General features: G+C 43.3%; 11 protein-coding genes across 11 annotated transcripts; 6 read left to right on the top strand and 5 right to left on the bottom strand.

The window, feature by feature from the left end:
• Positions 1–390: 390 nt before the first annotated feature.
• HPODL_05071 (transporter SEO1) lies at positions 391–2,004 on the top strand (the record flags this gene model as incomplete). Its single annotated transcript, XM_014081433.1, has 1 exon — positions 391–2,004. One exon carries the CDS (start codon positions 391–393, stop codon positions 2,002–2,004), a length of 1,614 nt encoding a protein of 537 aa, XP_013936908.1.
• Positions 2,005–2,802: 798 nt separating this feature from the next.
• Positions 2,803–3,903, top strand: HPODL_05070 (flavonol synthase; the record flags this gene model as incomplete). The annotated part of the gene is made up of 1 exon (XM_014081432.1): positions 2,803–3,903. One exon carries the CDS (start codon positions 2,803–2,805, stop codon positions 3,901–3,903), a length of 1,101 nt encoding a protein of 366 aa, XP_013936907.1.
• Positions 3,904–3,959: 56 nt separating this feature from the next.
• Positions 3,960–5,216, bottom strand: HPODL_05069 (Salicylate hydroxylase (Salicylate 1-monooxygenase); the record flags this gene model as incomplete). The annotated part of the gene is made up of 1 exon (XM_014081431.1): positions 3,960–5,216. One exon carries the CDS (start codon positions 5,214–5,216, stop codon positions 3,960–3,962), a length of 1,257 nt encoding a protein of 418 aa, XP_013936906.1.
• Positions 5,217–6,618: 1,402 nt separating this feature from the next.
• HPODL_05068 (putative monooxygenase yxeK) lies at positions 6,619–8,058 on the bottom strand (the record flags this gene model as incomplete). Its single annotated transcript, XM_014081430.1, has 1 exon — positions 6,619–8,058. The coding sequence occupies one exon, from the start codon at positions 8,056–8,058 to the stop codon at positions 6,619–6,621; it is 1,440 nt and encodes a 479-aa protein (XP_013936905.1).
• A 387-nt stretch (positions 8,059–8,445) lies between these two features.
• HPODL_05067 (transporter SEO1) lies at positions 8,446–9,930 on the top strand (the record flags this gene model as incomplete). Its single annotated transcript, XM_014081429.1, has 1 exon — positions 8,446–9,930. The coding sequence occupies one exon, from the start codon at positions 8,446–8,448 to the stop codon at positions 9,928–9,930; it is 1,485 nt and encodes a 494-aa protein (XP_013936904.1).
• Positions 9,931–10,264: 334 nt separating this feature from the next.
• On the top strand, positions 10,265–11,551 carry HPODL_05066 (Salicylate hydroxylase (Salicylate 1-monooxygenase); the record flags this gene model as incomplete). The annotated part of the gene is made up of 1 exon (XM_014081428.1): positions 10,265–11,551. The coding sequence occupies one exon, from the start codon at positions 10,265–10,267 to the stop codon at positions 11,549–11,551; it is 1,287 nt and encodes a 428-aa protein (XP_013936903.1).
• A 109-nt stretch (positions 11,552–11,660) lies between these two features.
• On the bottom strand, positions 11,661–12,689 carry HPODL_05065 (Cysteine synthase; the record flags this gene model as incomplete). Its single annotated transcript, XM_014081427.1, has 1 exon — positions 11,661–12,689. One exon carries the CDS (start codon positions 12,687–12,689, stop codon positions 11,661–11,663), a length of 1,029 nt encoding a protein of 342 aa, XP_013936902.1.
• A 601-nt stretch (positions 12,690–13,290) lies between these two features.
• Positions 13,291–14,373, top strand: HPODL_05064 (Quinone oxidoreductase; the record flags this gene model as incomplete). The annotated part of the gene is made up of 1 exon (XM_014081426.1): positions 13,291–14,373. One exon carries the CDS (start codon positions 13,291–13,293, stop codon positions 14,371–14,373), a length of 1,083 nt encoding a protein of 360 aa, XP_013936901.1.
• Positions 14,374–14,496: 123 nt separating this feature from the next.
• On the bottom strand, positions 14,497–15,681 carry HPODL_05063 (uncharacterized protein; the record flags this gene model as incomplete). The annotated part of the gene is made up of 1 exon (XM_014081425.1): positions 14,497–15,681. The coding sequence occupies one exon, from the start codon at positions 15,679–15,681 to the stop codon at positions 14,497–14,499; it is 1,185 nt and encodes a 394-aa protein (XP_013936900.1).
• Positions 15,682–15,853: 172 nt separating this feature from the next.
• HPODL_05062 (putative oxidoreductase) lies at positions 15,854–16,933 on the top strand (the record flags this gene model as incomplete). The annotated part of the gene is made up of 1 exon (XM_014081424.1): positions 15,854–16,933. One exon carries the CDS (start codon positions 15,854–15,856, stop codon positions 16,931–16,933), a length of 1,080 nt encoding a protein of 359 aa, XP_013936899.1.
• A 19-nt stretch (positions 16,934–16,952) lies between these two features.
• Positions 16,953–18,134, bottom strand: HPODL_05061 (tfdA family taurine dioxygenase; the record flags this gene model as incomplete). Its single annotated transcript, XM_014081423.1, has 1 exon — positions 16,953–18,134. The coding sequence occupies one exon, from the start codon at positions 18,132–18,134 to the stop codon at positions 16,953–16,955; it is 1,182 nt and encodes a 393-aa protein (XP_013936898.1).
• Between the last annotated feature and the right edge of the window lie 183 nt (positions 18,135–18,317).

Below are 18,317 nucleotides of genomic sequence, written 5' to 3'. Positions count from 1 at the left end.
CAGTGCAAACCCACTGCCTCGTTATGAATATCTCAATTGCCACATGTCGTCACCAGATTGCAGCCTCAATCATTTCGAAAACAATAATGTGTTCGATTCGAAACCTTGTTTCTTGGATAGGAAATTTAAGCGATAGCCGCACTTAGCATTCCACACTTTTTCCCAGCGCCCAAAGATAAATTTGCTGAGCATTATTATTCAAGTTGCATATTGATTTTCGGCTAGATCCTCGAGAACGCCCCAATTATCATTATGAATTGCAGTTAGTAGCCCCGGAAGTCCTAATTTGTCTAAAAATTTTTTAGTCCGTTTCTTTAAATCCACGCAGCCACAGCCAATTGTGGCTTCAAGGCGAACTACTTATAGCCCGTTAGTGGCCCGTATTCATCTATGAGTTTTCTACCACGCCTTCGCCATGTGGAGGATGAAAAGGAATCTTTAGATTCCTCCTCTGAGCCTATCACGTACACCTACCGCGACGAAGCTAACCGTCCATGGTGGAAATTCTTTGATGAGTTCGAGTATCGTCAGTCCAGTGAAGAAGCTTCTCGCCGGAAGTGGTACAGATGGTTCCCAGAGGGGACTTCTGCCCAGGAAGTGAAGCTTCTGTGCAAGCTGGACATTCTAATTGCCTTCTACTCTTTTGTCGGCTACTGGATCAAGTACATTGACAGTTCCAATCTCAACAATGCCTATGTTTCGAACATGAAGGAGGACCTTGGTATGAAAGGCAATGATCTTATCAATACCCAGTTAATCTTCAACATAGGAAATATTTTACTGGAGCTTCCTTGGCTGTATTTGCTGCCTAGAGTGCCAATCAACTATGCACTATTTATTTCTGAGTTTGGGTGGGCAGCTTTCACTCTAGGAACATACAGAGTCAACAATGTGAGTTCTTTGCAGGCTATGCGCTTTTTTGTTGGAGCCTTTGAGGCTGCCTATTTCCCATGTATCCACTACACTCTTGCCAGTTGGTACAAACCTACCGAAGTGGGCAGAAGGGGTGCGCTTTTCTACGCAGGACAGTTTCTGGGAGTCCTTACATCCGGACTGCTTCAATCGGCTGCCTTCAGAAACCTTGATGGTCACCACAACCTTGCTGGATGGCGTTGGATGTTCATTATTGACGGGTGTATCTCTTTTGCTGTTGCCATTCTAGCTCTTTTTTCTCTCCCGGGCACACCTACCCACTGTTACTCAATCTTTTTGTCCGACGATGAGATTAAGCTAGCCCGTAAGCGCATGAAGGAAAACGGCACAGATCCAAGACAAGAGATCAGCAGTTTCTTTTCCAAGGAAAGCTGGTCCAAGGCACTTAAAAGCCCACACGTTTACATTTTGGGTATTGCAAACATGATGGGATTCAACACCAACAACACTTCTGCTGGAACTTTCACTTTGTGGCTCAAATCGCTTAATATTGACATTGGTAAAATCAATAACTGGTCAACAATTCCACCTGCACTTGGAATTCTGTACGTTTTCATCATATGTGGTGGTGCGGACCTTACTGGAAAGCGGTATCTCTTTATCATGTTTTCGTTCCTTATGACATTTATTGGCAATGTGATACTTGCGGTATGGGATGTGTCTTACGGTGCCAAATGGTTTGCGTTCTGTTTTGCATACTGGTCTTGGTCGCAATCGTCAGTGTTCAATCCGCTGGTGAGTGATCTTTTCCGCAGGGACAACAATGTCAGAGCCATTGCGTGGATGATAATCTATATTATGGGCTTGCAGTCTAGTGTGTGGATTAACAGGTTAATCTGGCCAACTGTTGACAGTCCAAGATTTGAAAAAGGTTTCACAACATGTGCTGTGTTCAGTATCGGTTTCATCTTTTTGCTATCCATTGACTACTTCTTTTACAAAAAGGAGGAGCGGGAGCACGCTATTGAAAATGGTATCTATATTTACAATAGCAAAACTGGTGAAATTCCAGAAGGGGCTGAAAATGATGTTCACGTGCACAGGGAGTCTATTTCCCCTAGTGAGAAGTGACGAAGGCCTACTAGGTTATAATTGAGGAAGATTCTATCGATCCAATAAAAGTTTTGTTTTTCTTATCTGAAAAAATTCAACGATGCGTATCTAACTAGTCACCTGTTGGAGAAGAATATTTTTCACTATCAAACAATCTAAAGTAAAAATATCATGTCATCCACGAACGATTCGACCACCAAGAGCAAGCGATAATAATTAGGGTTAAACTTCATGATCACCTGGGCCAAAGAGTCATTCATCATCATTGAAGATCCCGTAATGGACTACAGCATGAACTCAGGCCCGAATTCCGTGCTTTGGCGAAAGTAGACCATATTCACGTATATCGGCGTGACTATGAGTTGATTGTCGGTTATTATGAAGCACAACTTATCAGACAATAAGATCCTGCATGATGCATTGTCGGAGATACGCGGCTCCCGTACGGGGGGAATACGCGATTAAGAGCCGATACTAATACCTTTATAGAGATTTATACATCATCTAATTGTTGAACGTAATTCTTCCTTAATGACATCAGACTGCTTAGTACGTTTCGGTTTGATCCGTTACCCAAAAATCACTAAAAACATAAACTGGCAATATGGTTCGAAACAACTAGGATTTCTCAAAACACTAATTATTAGATCTTGTTCAAATGCAGAAGTGGACTCAAGACTCTCGAGGACTTCATTTCGCAAAACCCCGCGCTAGTTTCCTGTTTAGTTAGATGGTTACAATGTGGCGCACTTGCTACTGCCACACTCGCGCCACAGCTAGTCTCTATATTAATCTCCAGCATTATCGTCTATCATCATGTCGTCCTCCACCCCTATTGTGCAATTAGAGGAAATTGACCTCTCTTTATTTGATGAAGGCCCAGAGGTCCGCCAGGCCCTTGCTGAGCGTCTTGAAAAAGCCCTTACAGACCACGGTTTTTTCCAGCTTGTGAATCACGGGCTCGTGACCGATCATCTATCCTCAATTGGCCGTCAGGTCTTTGAAGAGCCAGATGAAGTGAAAGCTAAGCACATTGCCGGCCAGAATGATCTACCAGAAGAGAGCTATAAGCAATTGGGTGTTGTTAGAGGGAGCGGTTACAAGCCAAGAGGTTACTGGACTTACATAAATGACCAGAAGGATAGAGTTGAATTTTTCAACCTGCGCCACTTCGCACACCCAGAATATGTCAAGGCCGCCAGCTATCCTCCTTCCGTTGAGAAAAACTTGCCTGAGATCACCTCTTATTTTAATGAGCTTCATAACAACGTTTTACGCAAATTGCTCTCGTTGATTGACATCATTCTGGAGCTTCCTGACGGAACGCTTTACAACAACCACTTTAGGGTGGTCGAAAATAACATTAAGGAGTCTGCCACTGGTTACGGTAGATTCTTGTTATACCACGAGGCTGATGATTCGTATAATTCGAAGACAGGAAACACGCTGCTTCGAGGCCACACAGATGCTAGTGCACTAACATTCATCCTATCCGATCCTGTTCAGGCACTCCAGATCAGGCTCCCAGATACTGAAAACACTTGGGGATTTGTTAAGCACAAACAAGGCGCCCTAGTCGTGAACGTTGGAGACGCGCTTCAGTTTTGGACCGGTGATTACTTCAGATCCAGTGTCCACAGAGTTGCCTCGCCCCCTAACCACCAAAAGCGGTCCAGCACGATTTATTTCTGCACCCCAACTTCTGCGACATATTTGGACCCTGATTCCTTGAATTCTCCAAAACTTAAGCGTTTGGGAATTTATGCCGACAACAGTTTGCAGCGCATAACTCAAGGCGAGTGGGATATTGCAAAAGGCGCGTTTTTCAACAACACAAGCTCGAACCAAACAAAGGGTATCACAATTTTGGGCAGAAAGTCCCTTGGATCCCTTATTGGCGAAACTGTCGATGCCTAAAGCCTGAAGTATAATCGTACCAAACTAGGAGTATATATCAGGCTATAAAAGTTCTTTTATTCATCTACAAATAGCTGTAGGAAGTTTTGATCTCTAACCTGCTCGAACTCATTGTCCACACTATGGTCGGTGATCCACTTTGCTGACAGACCCCTATGCTCCACTCTTCTTTTCCACTCCTCATCAGTTTCGGCAGTGCCGATGTATTTGGCACCAATTTGTTGATCTATTTCAATTTGTTTTTCAACGCGCTTCAAAAATGGGGCTCTGGTCTCATTGAAAAGAAACAAAGCTTTTTTCAAATTATACTTGGTCTCCAACAAGGACCTGTACAAGGCCCAGACATCATCAAATCCCATATTTGCACCAGCCCCGTAAACACCGGAGGTTGGATGAGCAGCATCGCCGACAAACGCAATCCGGTCTCCAACAACCAGGTTCTCCAGCCAAGGTGCCCGTTCCAGCGGGAAAGCAATCGACTCCGGCATAACTTCAAGAATCTGACCGATAAGTGGATCCCAGTCTTTGAAGTGCTCAATCAAGCGCTTCTTACCCCAATCACCTGTGGTCTTGTTCCACCGCAGGTTGGCAGCAACTTCTGGTGGGTCTCTCAAGTGGGCTGCAACGTTGAACTTTCCAGGCGTTAGTCTAGTCATAAACATAGCAGATCCCTTGCCAATCCAGACTGTAACATCATCTGGCAATCCAGGAATATGTTCCACGATTTTATCGTCAAAAACATTCCTATATGCAACTGCTCCCTTGTAGACGATGGCATCATTGGTGAATTGGCGACGAATTTTTGAGTATATGCCATCAGCAGCAATCACCAGGTCAGCTTTTGTCACATTCCCATTTGCAAAATGGATGGCAACACCATCTTGTCTCACATTAACGCTTTTCACCTCTTGGCCGTACTTAATGGTTCCTTCGGGAACATGTTTCAAAATGAAGTCCAGCAAAAGAACTCTCTGTGCCTTGGCGTGGTTGTATTTGGGATACTTTGGTGACTTCGAGTGAGGCTCATTGAGGTATTCCCCAGTTTTCCAATGACGTCTAGTGATATGCCCGTTATTGGGGGTTCTATAAAGTATTTTTTCTAGCTCATCCAGATCGAAAACCTGTTCAAGAGTCACAAGGCCTCCCTCGGTAAGAGTGATGGCTGCTCCAACCTCACGAACCTTGTCGCTCTTTTCGTACGCAGTAACCGAAACATTTGGTAGCCTGGACAAGGTAACTGCAGCAAATGCTCCCACCAGTCCACCGCCAATAATTGCAATTTTAAGTGGTTTGACCTCTTCCTCGGCTGTCATGGCAATCGTTTCTCGGTGATTGAGATTTGGCAGTTTTTATGAGTATTGTCTGATTTATATATCCTAAATGTGGCACGACACAGAAATTCTTATCAATTGTGGCAAGAGAAACAAGCCGCACTGTGGCATCGAAATCCCGGGTACAGAGGCAATTTTTGAAGCACCTCGGCACGGCAAAATGTTGACGATACAAACAGATCTATAACTAAGTATGCTAGTACTAGTATAGGTTTGCCGGGTGGTGAGAAATTATAGAGTGGACTGCAGGCCAGAACAAAATTATCTTCGATACTTTGCACTCGTTATCTTTTTCATCAATTTGAGCACAATATTTTAACAGGGATGTATCAAACTCTGGGCTCAAAACGTTGAAGCTAAGATGCCGGAGGAGTATTGGCAAGTTCTGTCAGCCAAGAAGTTATGGTGGTGCGCTGACCGTGGTATAGGTTCTTGCTAGAACCCACAATTAGCATAAGTTTGTGGAATCAAGTGGTTACAACTTCATGATTTACACTGTACTTATTCTGCCAATACCGCAACCCAGATACATGGTTTTCCTGACGTTAAAAAATCGTAAGTTCAAGAGCAAAGAAAGTTCACTTTCTGTGGAGCCATCACTATCTTGCCGAAGATATACCCATTTTCCCCTTCGATACACTGGTCAATTGATGTCAATTACGTTTAAACTCCAGGATAACATAGATTTCCATATCTCAAAGAACAATCAAAAATCCTCTGAAAAAGAAAAGTGTGTCATATGGCCAAGGATCTACTTCAAGCACGATAAGCATGTTTTTGAGAACCATCAATGCTAATGTTGTGATGTGATAAATGGGTCTGCATTGCCGGAACCTTAAACGACTCTATTTTTGCCCTGTATCTTTCAGCTTGTTGAGATACTGCTGCCTCTTTTTGAACAATTTATAGAAACAATACGGCTATCACTGGGTATCAGATCAATTTCTCAGATTCGTATTCCCACTCGCTTGGATCGTTAAATGCATTCAAGCCTCTCATACAATCATAATGTTTCCCTATCTCCGTGTTAGTTTTCCCAAACAAGGAGAATCTTGGGGTGAGGTCACCAGTACACGAATCATGTCTATATTGGTGGTATCAAGTTTCAAGATTATGAAGTTGAAGATTTGTTAGCAAGAGTGACATGAGAGCTTATCCAAGGACACGACTATTTCCCATTGCAAATACGTTTCAGAAGTTGAAGGCTACATGAAATTCTCAGCCACGTACTCGGAAACTTCAGGCATAGGAGAAAATCATACAATTATCTGGTATCAACAACTAAACCCTTACAGCCTTGGAAAATTGAGATTTATTCTTCAAGACTAACTATTACATATACAAGCTTTAACCTTCTACAAATACTCAGAAAAAGAAGAACGTTTTAATTCAAAGATGCTCTAGCTTGTTTACGTCTCTCTAGATTTTGCTCAAAAATTTTGTCAAATTCCTCCTTGTCAACGTCCGGCGTCCACCGTGTCTCATACAATGGATGATCTGGAGGAAGGAATGTTTGTCCCTTGACCCCATACACGTTCTCCCGGAACGTGCCTCCAGGAACAGCATAGTCTTCCCAAAATAGACCTCTTCTTTGGAGTTCGGGAATTAGCAGCTCAACCAAGTCTTCAACAGATGCAGGAAGAACAGCAGAGTTAAAATTGAAGCCATCAAGGTCAAGCTCCTCAACCAACTTTTCGAGCTTATCGGCAACCTCTTCAGGAGTGCCAGTTAATGGTCCAACGCCAGGAGCCTTATTCAGAAGCGCATTCTTGGTTGGTCTTTTTGCTTTTTTGAAGTAGACTTCAGCAGTGGTTTTAACACCATTGACGTTTTTAGTGTCAATCTCCTCTTCGCTATCATATTCGTTCAAGTCAATACCAGTCACACCTCCAAAGTTCACTGCATTCCGATCTGGCACCTCATACTTTTTGTAAGATGCCTCTTTTTCAACAGCTTCCTCATGAGTGCGGCCCAGTATCACTCTAGCAGAGTAAATCACCTTGATGTTTTTGGGGTCTCGACCAAATTTCTCCTTTGCAATTGTTCTGATGTACTTGATCTTCGGAGCCAGCTCTTCAGTCCCACCCAAGACGTACACAAACTCTGCAAACTCGGCAGCCAGCTCCTGGCCCTTTTTTGATGTTCCTGCTTGAATCAAGAGCGGGATCCTTTGAACTGAGGGCTGTGTGATAGCTGGTCCGGCAACTTTGAAGTACTTTCCATTATGGTTGATCTCGCGAACTCTATCTGGATCAATGAACACACCGGTTTCCGTGTCGCGAATCAGAGCGTCATCTCTCCAAGTAGATAAGAGAAGGCCAGTCACGACATCGACGTACTCAGTTGCCCTATTATACCGTTCGTCATGCTCAGGAAATGGTTCTCCATTTAGAAGCTGGGTGCCGATACTGTTGAGATAAGATGTAACAACATTCCATCCCACTCTACCTTTGGTGAAATGATCAAGAGTTGCAAGCCTTCTAGCAAACAGGTATGGGTGTTCACTGACAGTGCTGAAAGTGACTCCAAAAGATATGTTTTTTGTTTCCCTTGCAGCAGTGATAATTGCATGGCTTGGATCAGCCTTTGGAACATTCAGTCCGGTCTTCACTGCGTCCCTATAGTTGTTCGGGCCCTTGTAGACATCAAATAGGGTTAAGTGGTCTGCAATGAACAGGGCATAGATTTTGCCCTTCTCCAATAGCTTTGCTATTTCCACCCAGGCATCCAAATCGGAAGCAAACCTATACGAAGTATCTCCCGGATAACGCCACTCAGTGGTTCCTCCAGTGATAAAAGCAGTGATAATAAGTGACTTAGTCATTTAGACAAACGATGATAGTCTGTGTGCCAGAGTTGTAGTGCTTTATACCGAAAGCCGGTGGAATCCACACTTTTTGCTTTTTGCAACCATTTTTGAGCCTCACTCTAAAAGCTACATTTCCCGCTTTTATTTGTTACCAAAATAGTACAACGACGCAGGTACGGTACACCACCACAGCCCAAGCTACTTGGCTTTCTCCGCTAAAACGCAAAATCTCACATATCCTGCATCATTGAGCCACAGCCCTGCTATGCATGTGCAAAACTATGTCCGACTGCTACTCCACACTTACGGAGCTGCACGTACACTGTTCACCTTGCTACCAAATTTATATATAAGAGCATCATGTTTTAGCAGAGTGTGCAATCAGAACCCACATATCTTAACATGTCTCCCCCAAATAAAGTCGAGGAGGTTACTGAAATTGTCGAAGAGGTGCCTAATGATCACGAAGGAAATTGGTTCACTAAATTATTCCGCACAGGAGTTTTGAGAAGCAGCGAGGAGACCAAGTTTGTTAGAAAGCTGGACTTGTATCTGCTTACTTGGGGCTGCATAGCGTATCTGATCAAATCTATTGATCAGAGCAACTACTCTAATGCGTACGTTAGTGGAATGAAAGAGGATCTCAATATTGTTGGAAAAGAGTATAACTGGATTAGCACCTATTTTAATATTGGCTACGCTGTCGGGCTAATACCCTCTCAGGTGTCAATGACAAGGATAAGCACACCTTACTGGTTAAGCTCATGTGAGTTTATCTGGGGTATCCTGACACTGTCGTGTGCTTTTGTCAAGTCGGTTCATGTTCTATTTCCACTCCGGTTCCTAATCGGGCTTTTCGAAAGCAGTGCGTGGCCGGGAATGATGACCATCTTTTACAACTACTATACAAAAAAAGAGCTAGCTACACGTGCTGCACTGTTTACTGGCTCATACTATGCTGGAAGTATGTTCACGGGATTCATGCAGGCTGCTATCTATAAAACTTTGAACGGGCACGGAGGTCTTGCAGGATGGAAATGGCTATTTGTGATTAATGGTCTGATGACAGTTGCCATTGCCTCAGTTGGATTCTATATTGTTCCTGATTCTCCCCAAAATGGTGGTGCCAAATGGATGACTGCAGATGATCTTGCTATCGCAAACCAGAGAATGTTCAACATTGGACGAGAAACTAAACGGCAATTAAACGTGAAGAAAGTGCTGAAAATTCCTTTGGATTACCGTGTCTGGCTGTTCCTTCTGGCATACGTGCCGGCGGTTTGGACCACCTCTGTTGCGTATTTCAATTTGTGGCTTAAAAGTCTAAAAACCGACGATGGAAGCTTGCGCTATTCCGTCGAACAACTCAACTTGATTCCTATTGCTGGCTCTGCTGTTCAACTAGTCACCATCGTCACCCTTTCGAAGCTGGCTGATTTTGCAAATGCTCGATTCATTGTGCTTGTGGCCGAAAACATCACCCAGCTTGTGGGCACCATCATCCTGGCTACGCGTCCAAAAAGCATCGGTGTCAATTACTTTGGCTATTTTCTTCTTTATGCTCAAGGAGCAAATACTCCAATTCTCATATCCTTCTTGCCTGAGATTTGGGCAACGGCTCCTGACCTAAGAGCCATAATAACAGGTGTCACGGTTGTCATGGTTTATGCCAACAATGCCTGGTTACCATTGTTTTTGTACCCTGCGAATGAAGCTCCTGAATACAAGTATGGTTACAAGGTTACATGCGGACTGACTGGAGCTTCATCTGTGGGAATAGTTTTGTTTTACTTCTTGGCTTACAAAAGAAGCATCAGAAAAATGGAGTCAAAATTCGATTCGGAAGAGACTCTACCGGCCAATAGTTCTACAGGAAGCTCTAGATGAGCTATTCTAGTGACTACTGCAGCGTCCTATTATTATTCTATTGGAGATTTTGAAAATAGATCGTCAACTCTGTTCGTCTAATGACACTCATAGTATTTACGGGAGCGTGGACATGTTAACTTTAGTCCGAGTAGGAGGCAGTCAATTCTCCAAGCATTTGATTAATACCTAGAGTCAATACTTTTAAGATTCTCGATTGGAATACGTAGATGGTGGAGTTGCCAAAAAAGGTAATAAGATCGACCTAGTTGCGCAATCTCCATAGCTGATTAGCTCACTTGAATAAAATTTTATATAAGCATGGTGGCATCAAACGAAGATTAACTGAAAACTAATGACGGACGTCACGAAACCATTAGAGATCGCCATTGTCGGAGGTGGAATCGTTGGAGCATTTGCAGCTGCAACCCTCTCGAGGCTCCCCAACTCAAGAGTCACGCTGTATGAAAAGTCAGAGGGGCCGCGAGAAGCAGGTGCCTGGATCGCACTTACTGAAGCTGCTCTTCTCACTCTCTCACGAATTGCCAATATCGAAGAGGTGCAAGAGTTTGTTTATAGAGGTAAGCCAGCGCCGCTTGCAAGACGTCATTGGAAGACCGGCGAGGTCTTAAAGTACGACACGTCCTCATTTCCGAGACCAGACAATTTCGTGCAAGCGAGAACGCATAGAGTGCCGCTTCATAACTTTGTTTTGAAGCATGTCCCCGAAGGCGTAATAAAGTATAATCATGCTGCCGTCAAGGTTGATGTGGATAGCTCTGGAGCAATTCTACACTTTGAGAATCAAGATCCTGTCCGTGCCGATCTAGTTGTTGCAGCTGACGGTATTTATTCCAGGATCCGAAGACAGTTTCGTGTGAACGAAAAGTTGGAATACAAAGGGATAGTTGCCTATAGATATGTCTTTGATGAAAAGCTACTCAAAGACGTTGACGGAGTGTTGGACGATACCTCAGCATGGATGGGAAGAGATGGTACCTGGGTTTTCCTTGGAAAAGTTGGTCTTGGAAAATACGGATTTGTGGCTTTAATTCCTGAACCTCCAAATGTTGCATCGGATCTGACATGGAATAGAAGTGCTGGTCAATGGGGAATATCACATCTGCTAGAGTTCTTCCAGGAATGGGACCCATTAATCACCAAGATCATCAAAGTTCTTCCTGACATTCTGGCTTTTCCTTTGGAAAGAGCACCATGGCTCCAAGATTTGATCATTGGGGACAGGATAGCTTTTGCTGGAGATGCAGCTCACCCAACTTCAGGTGTATACGCTGTGGGATCGTCCATGGGATTTGACGATATATGGGCGCTATACCGGGCTCTTTCTGAGACGTCCACAAAATCCACTAATGGCGATCCGGACGAACAAACGAAGTACAATCTGCCCTTATCCTTATTTTTATTCAATGAGACTAGAAAACATTTCCTCCAGAGGGTCGAGCGTCAAACCTTCATTGACGGCGAAGTCAAGAAAAAGTATCTTAACCTTGCCAAAGATGATTCAGACTGGCAACGGCGACTTCTTAACACTCTGGGAGGCTTAGATTGGGTGAAAGAGCATAACGTAGAGCTAGAGTATCAAAAGGTTAGAGACGAGCACTTCCTCAAAATATATACATGAATAGCAACTAGCTGACTTTTATTGAAGGTTAAAATACGGTGTCGGTCGTGTCTTTCATTATGCTAAGGCTCAGTCACATTGAGCTCTCCATACAAATCTATAAACTTCTCTATAACGTAGCATACTTTCTGTACTCATCAGGAATTTTGTCCCAATGATCTTGCTCAATGAGCCACTGCTTGGAGAACACCTTCTTGGCATAGATGTCCACTGCATCTGGAATGATTGTAACAACATTGGAGCCTGGAGGAAGAGATTTAGCAACCTTAATGGCGGCGGCAACGTTGACTCCAGCGCTGGCACCCACACGCAAATCTTCCTCCTCAATCAGACGGTAGATAGTATTCAGAGCTTCAATATCCGAGATTTGCAAAGAATCGTTAGCCAGGGTAAGCACATCTCTAATGTTATCAATCAATCCCAATTTTCCAATACCTTCAACAAATGACTCACCTTCGGCATCAAAAGATTCACCATTGGTTTGGATATAGTGGTGCAAACCTGAGCCCTGCTTGTCGGCAATAATAGCTTTTACTCTTCCGTCAGACACTTTCTTCAAATATTTGGAAACCCCAGAAAACGTTCCCCCTGTTCCGGCACCAGACACAAAAGCATCAACGGATCCTTCAAGCTGCTCCCAAATTTCAGGTCCCGTCGTCTCGAAATGTGCCTGTTGATTGACCAGATTATTCATTTGATTCACATGGATCGTATTATCGTGTTCCTTCGCATATATAGCTGCCAGACTGTTCATGTGCTTTGGATGGTTATCAGGATAGTTTTCAGCCTTGAAAACTACCGCTCCCAATCCGGTCAGCTTGTCTATTTTGGCTTGAATAAGGGTTTCAGGAACAAATAAAACTAATCTGTAGCCAGCTAATCTACTGAGCACAGCCAGCGATATACCAGTGTTGCCTGCGGTAGCCTCCACCAGAGTCCCTCCTGGTTTCAACCCTCTTTCAATTGAATCTTGCAATAATTTCACAGCTGCACGGTCTTTGACCGAGCCTGTCGGGTTATGATATTCCAACTTGACAAAAATATTTCTGCCGATCGAGCTGGAAATGCTTTTGAGTAATACCAATGGTGTTTTGCCGACTTTCGCGAAGAACTCTGGGCTGGTAGTAGGGAAGCTCATATTACTAATCAATTTGCACTAAATTCGTCCAAAACGAATTCTTATAAATTGTATTGTGGCGTGCAACTTTATTTGGTCAGCATCTCCTGATAATAGGACTGTGCTCCGAATTTGCTGTGGCTAGCATTGCGTCGAATGGATTGTCGGGCAATTGCGCAGATCACTGGCTGAAAACTCCGACACATATGCATTGCCTATAAGGAGTTTGGGACCTTCGAACGAGGAGTACAGGGTCAAGCCACTATCTACTCTACTATTGTAGTTTATAAGTTTCAGCCGGCTAGTGGCCTTGAGAGTAAAGGCTAAGAAAGCCAAGAACTGCTTCATTGTTAGGTAATATCATACCAAGACCTAACTCGACATCTTCTCAAATCTAGTTTTCGGTCAAGATCCCCGCGTAGATATGTTTGTGTGATTTAGTCATACAAGCGTAATATTTCGCTATGTCTGACTTTGAATCGCAACCGCATGTGCTTCTCCAACTGTTCCTTATTGTGGCCTAGATGCAAACATATGCAAGTTACTCAGCTAGATAAGACCTGGTCCGTATATATTGTGCCGAGATGGATGAAGCTCCGCTTTGGTAGGAAACGTGGCATTGATGAGCTTGTTAGTTGATAGACGGACCAAAGACACCTTTGCTTTGGGGAAACCTATAAGTAGCAGTAAGCAGCATCAGACTGCGGTTGCGATTGTTGGATATGATGAGCCACTAACGGTACTCACTGAGTACCCAAAACCCAGAATAACGCATCCACATGAGCTTATCATCAAGAACAAGTCTATCGGAATTAATCCTGTTGACTGGAAGTGCCACCAATTCAGGTTTGGGATTTATCATTTTCCCTGGATTAACGGCAGAGAAAGCAGTGGTATAGTTGAAGATGCTGGGGAAGAGGTCAGAGAGTTTGAAAAAGGTTCAAAGGTGTTCATTGTCAGTACAATGTATCGTGATAATAGAACCAGTACATTTCAGGAGTATGTTGCAATGGACTCGCGTCTTGTTTGGAAACTTCCAGAGAGTATAGGATTCAGCCAAGGTGCTGGTATAGGGGTGGGACTGGTAACTGCCACGGTGATTTTATTGGACTCTTTTAGACTTAGTTTGGCTGAGAACTCTCAGCATGGAAAAACGCTGCTTATATGGGGCGGAGCGACTGTCGTGGGTTTATATCTGACTCAGCTTGCGAAATATCTTGGATTTAAAGTGATTGGTATTGCGAGTCTGCAAAATCAAGCCTATTTGCAAGAGCTGGGAGCTCATACAGTGATAGATAGAAACTTGCCAGTTGGGCAAATTATTGACAAAGTTTCGAAAGCGACTACTCATGTGGACTTTGGGGTTGATTGTGCTTCAAGGGAAAGCACCGAAAAGCTCGTTCAAATATTATCAGAAGTCAACGGCAAGAGCTTAAAAGCTAAGTATGCTTCCATTGTTTCATCTCACGAACCGGCATCAGATCTGGTTGAAAAACGAGAAGTGAGAATAAAAAGATTCCATGAGGACATTGAATTTGGCCATCAGATTGTGAGAGAGACATCAAAACTTTTTGAAAACGGTAAAATCAAGGCCGTCAGGACTAAGGTGTTCAGAGGTGGTATATGGTCAGTTATTGATGCTCTCAATCTTTTGAAAAGCAAGGGTGCCCAAGCAGAGCGTTATATTGTCGAGCTGGACAACTGAACCAAATTCAAAATTTATTAGGTTGTTTTATTTAGTTACCAAATTCAGAAATAGTTAAGATAAGCTTGAGATCTTGTAATTAATTTTCAGATTGTTTTAAATTTTGAGTGGAGTACTATAGGCCTATGCAAAAAGTTCAGTAAAGTCCGATGGTCTATATGGCTTTCTGCGGTCAGTGCTTGGTTCCCAGAAACTTGCCAAGATTTTACGATCTCCTGCAGTATAAGGGTTCCGTCCATGATAAACAGCAAAGTTGTCTAGGAACAATAAATCACCGTCTTCAAAACGATGCGAATACTCCAACTTCACTGATTGCTCAAAAAGATAATCTAGATAATTCTCAGGAATTGGGTCGCCATTTCCGTACCTAAGAGGTGGCAAGGTAGCCTTTTCTCCCCTGAGTTTGGCTTGATAATAGCCAGAGTAGTAGGTCGGTAAACTGCTGAAAATAATAGGAAGCCCAGTGTGAGGATGTATATTCACAATGCTTGTTTGCTGGTGTACAATTAAGTCATGATTATCATCAAACTCAACGTTTTTACTCACTTTTTCATGTGCGAGCTTGATAGCCTTGACTTTCATGGACTCCAAATTTTTGGTCTTCAAGTCTTCATCGGTAATGTATCTGCCAAACGCTCCTTTGTCTGTCCAAGAAATTTTGAATTTTGAGTCTGTAGAAACTTCGTAGCTGAACTTTTGATAAACATGGTTACCATTTTTTTCATAGAGATCCTTGATAAATTCTGGATATTTTGAGTTTACTACATCAAACAATTCAGTAGCATGTGTTGTCGTTGATTCACCACCGCCCAGAACTGAAGCTTGTTGAGCAAAAAATGTGAGAATGTGTGGGTACTCTAAATATCTGGAAAACTCCTGATGTGCATGTAACTTGTTAACATTTTTGCCCAGCTCATCATCGTTTCCGACGGAGCTGACTGCATTGTCAATCTTTTGTCTTGTTGCCAGCAAACCCACTTGATCAAACTCCTGGTAATTCGATGAATGGAAAAAGCGATTGACAATTTGTGAATAATGCTCGGGGTTGGTGGATTTCAAGTTTTGAATGATGACAAGTCCGTGATCTTTCACAAGGTCCAGTAAAACCCCTTTTTGCGACAGCTCCTCAAAGAAGTCATTAACAGCTTCCTGGTAACTACTGCTTCCTTCGACCACTAAGTCAAATGCTATCGGATACTCTTTTCCTCTTACTATCCTCCCCTTAGCAAGTGGCTTTTTTACTAGTGAGACACGAGCTCCATTGAATACTCCACTGATTTGTGGCAACCAAGTATCAGTGAGGGTCATTGATACTAAACTTTCCACTCTATATGATTCAACGCTGTATTTAAATGAGAAGTACCCCTGTGGCTTTCAGTTTACGGTCAGTCCTAATCGGTTATTTCCGGTGGCCACAGTTTTTCTGCGATGCAAAAAAATACGTTGAGTTCAAACGGTTTTAGGAGCCTTTATACGCGAAATGACCGATAAAAGTTCAAAGATCCACCTCAGATGGGGTATAGTGGGATTGGGGCAGTTCGCCGCAAAATGGGCGAACGATGTTTTCTCCAACTACCGAAAGGACTCTGTTCATGGGCAGCACGTGACACATGAATTAAGAGCTGTTGTTTCCACCAGTTCACTATCCAAAGCTCAGCAATTTGTCAGCCTACTAAACGGTACAGACAAACAGCCAGTACTCTACGACTCTTATCAAAAGTTTCTAGAGGATGACGAGATTGACATCGTGTATATTGCTGCTCCAAATGCGTTCCACTATAAATTGGCTAAACAAGCTCTAGAAGCTGGAAAACACATCTTAGTGGAGAAAACATTTACCATAAATTATCAGCAGGCACTCCGACTACAAGAGATTTCCGCAAGAAAGAACCTCTTAGTTGTCCATGGCGTTTGGACAAGGTTCCTTCCTACTACAAAAAAACTGGTGGAGGTGGTGGAAAACGGAAAGGTGGGAAACGTACGTCGTGTTCACGCAGATCTTAGTCACAACTGTTCATATGACAGCAACAGCCGGCTCTTCAATCCAGAACTAGGAGCGGGAGTTCTGTTGGATAACCTGATATACTCGATCACGTGGACGGATCTGCTTTTGTTATCAAAGACGGCCACAAGTCCAAAAATTTACTCTTGGTCTATCAAATCCAAAGAAGTACCAGAAATTGATGTTTCCACATCAATCACTTTGTTGTTTGACGACTCACTTGCATCGGGAACGGCAACTGGGTCGTTCCTTATCGAGTCGCCAAGAGAAAGTGTACTGATTGAAGGCGATAAAGGGTACATTAAGGCTGGGCGTACATCAAGACCATCATATGCAACTTTTATTTCTAGTGACGGCCAGGAAGAGCAGCTTGAGTTGCCCGTTATTGAGGGAATAGGGTATTATTACGAGGCTAATGCTGCTGCCATTGCCATTGGGAATAAGCAGAATGATCTGACAGAGTATCCATTGAAAGACACCATCAGAATCCTACAGATATTTGATCAATGCAGATTGGACAACGGGATTGCATTTCCAGAGTCAGTGGAAGATCTATGAGAGCTTATTCTTTATTTAATCATAAAACACTATAACCCTCAAAACTAACCTCACTGTAAAGTTTGGAATCCGGATCAAAATATGGCCTTTCGGCTTGTGCAATGACCCTAGTACCATGTCTGGTTTTTGGATAGTAATCAAAGATACCGGTATGGAAATGAGAACGGTTATCCCAAATCGCAATGTCATTTTCAGTCCATTGCACACGACACTGGTATTGCAAAGATCTCCGTATATGGTCAAACAAGTACTGAAGAATGGTGTTGCTCAAGCGCTCTTCAAGACCCACAATTTTGGTGGTGAAGTTCTCAGCAACATATAGGGATTTCAGGCCGGTAGTGGGGTTGGTTCTCACCAAAGGGTGAACGGTTGCAATAGGAGGTCTCCTCGTTTTGTAGCCTGATTCTGCGGCAATAGCCGCTTGTCCAAATCCACTACTCTCAGCAGAAAGAGTTTCAAGAAAAGCGCGAAATTTGGGATCCAAGGACTCATAGATCAAATAGCCATTAGCAAAAAGGGTATCCCCTCCGATAAGCTCACCATTTTCTGAGCGCGGCAAAACATCAAATCTCAGTGTGGAAATTCCAGCACTATTTATCTCATAGGGGACATCTGAGTGCCAAACTTGAGATCTCAGACCCCCGGTTGATGTTTCATCTTTGTAGACTGGATGCACCCAAGGAAGGTCAGGAATAATTCCGCTTTGATGGTGGATGTGGGGTTCGCCAAAGTATGAGGTAAATTGAATCTGTTTTCTGATGTCGAGGTCATCTTGGTTCCTGACAACGACGACACCTCGCTCAGAAGCTAATCGTGCGAGCTCGTTTTTTTGCTCGTCAGTAAGCTCCGTAAGCTTGATTCCAACCAGCTCTGTTCCACAGTAAGGAGTGAGATGCCGGACTTTTGTAGCTGCTTCGAAAAGCGACTTTTTCTTAGGATCCGATAAGGAACCACGATCGATATAATCTGTTCTCTCTTTGTAAGGTTCCATTTCCCATTGAGTATAGTTGGGATATTGGACACCCTGTTCCTTAGCATACAAGTACGGAGAGACATTATCCGGTGTCCGATAATTTGGGAAAAGGTTTTGCAAGCCTTCTGGAATGGAGAAGTCAAAAGAGGTGGGGTTTTCAGAGCGTAATCTGAGCGTTCCGCTTGCAGTAGCAGATTTTGCAATCTCTTCGTTCGTTTTGGTACTCATTCCTAACGAACTTGAAAACTCCCGATCCCCCAACATTTATGTCCGGACGCTCTATCAGATACGAGTGCATATGCATGCATGTATCACTTAGAATTGCGCGAACCATGCCTGTTTTTAGTCGTGGCAAGAAATCTGCTGTAATGTGCAAAGCAATAATTTTGTAATGTAAGTCAGCTGACGGCA

The sequence above is a fragment of the Ogataea parapolymorpha genome, chromosome II, assembly GCF_000187245.1.
Source record: "Ogataea parapolymorpha DL-1 chromosome II, whole genome shotgun sequence".
NCBI classification, from domain to species: Eukaryota; Fungi; Ascomycota; class Pichiomycetes; order Pichiales; family Pichiaceae; genus Ogataea; species Ogataea parapolymorpha.
The sequence above is the reverse complement of the archived record's forward strand: the minus strand, read 5'-3'. Positions and strand labels throughout refer to the sequence as shown.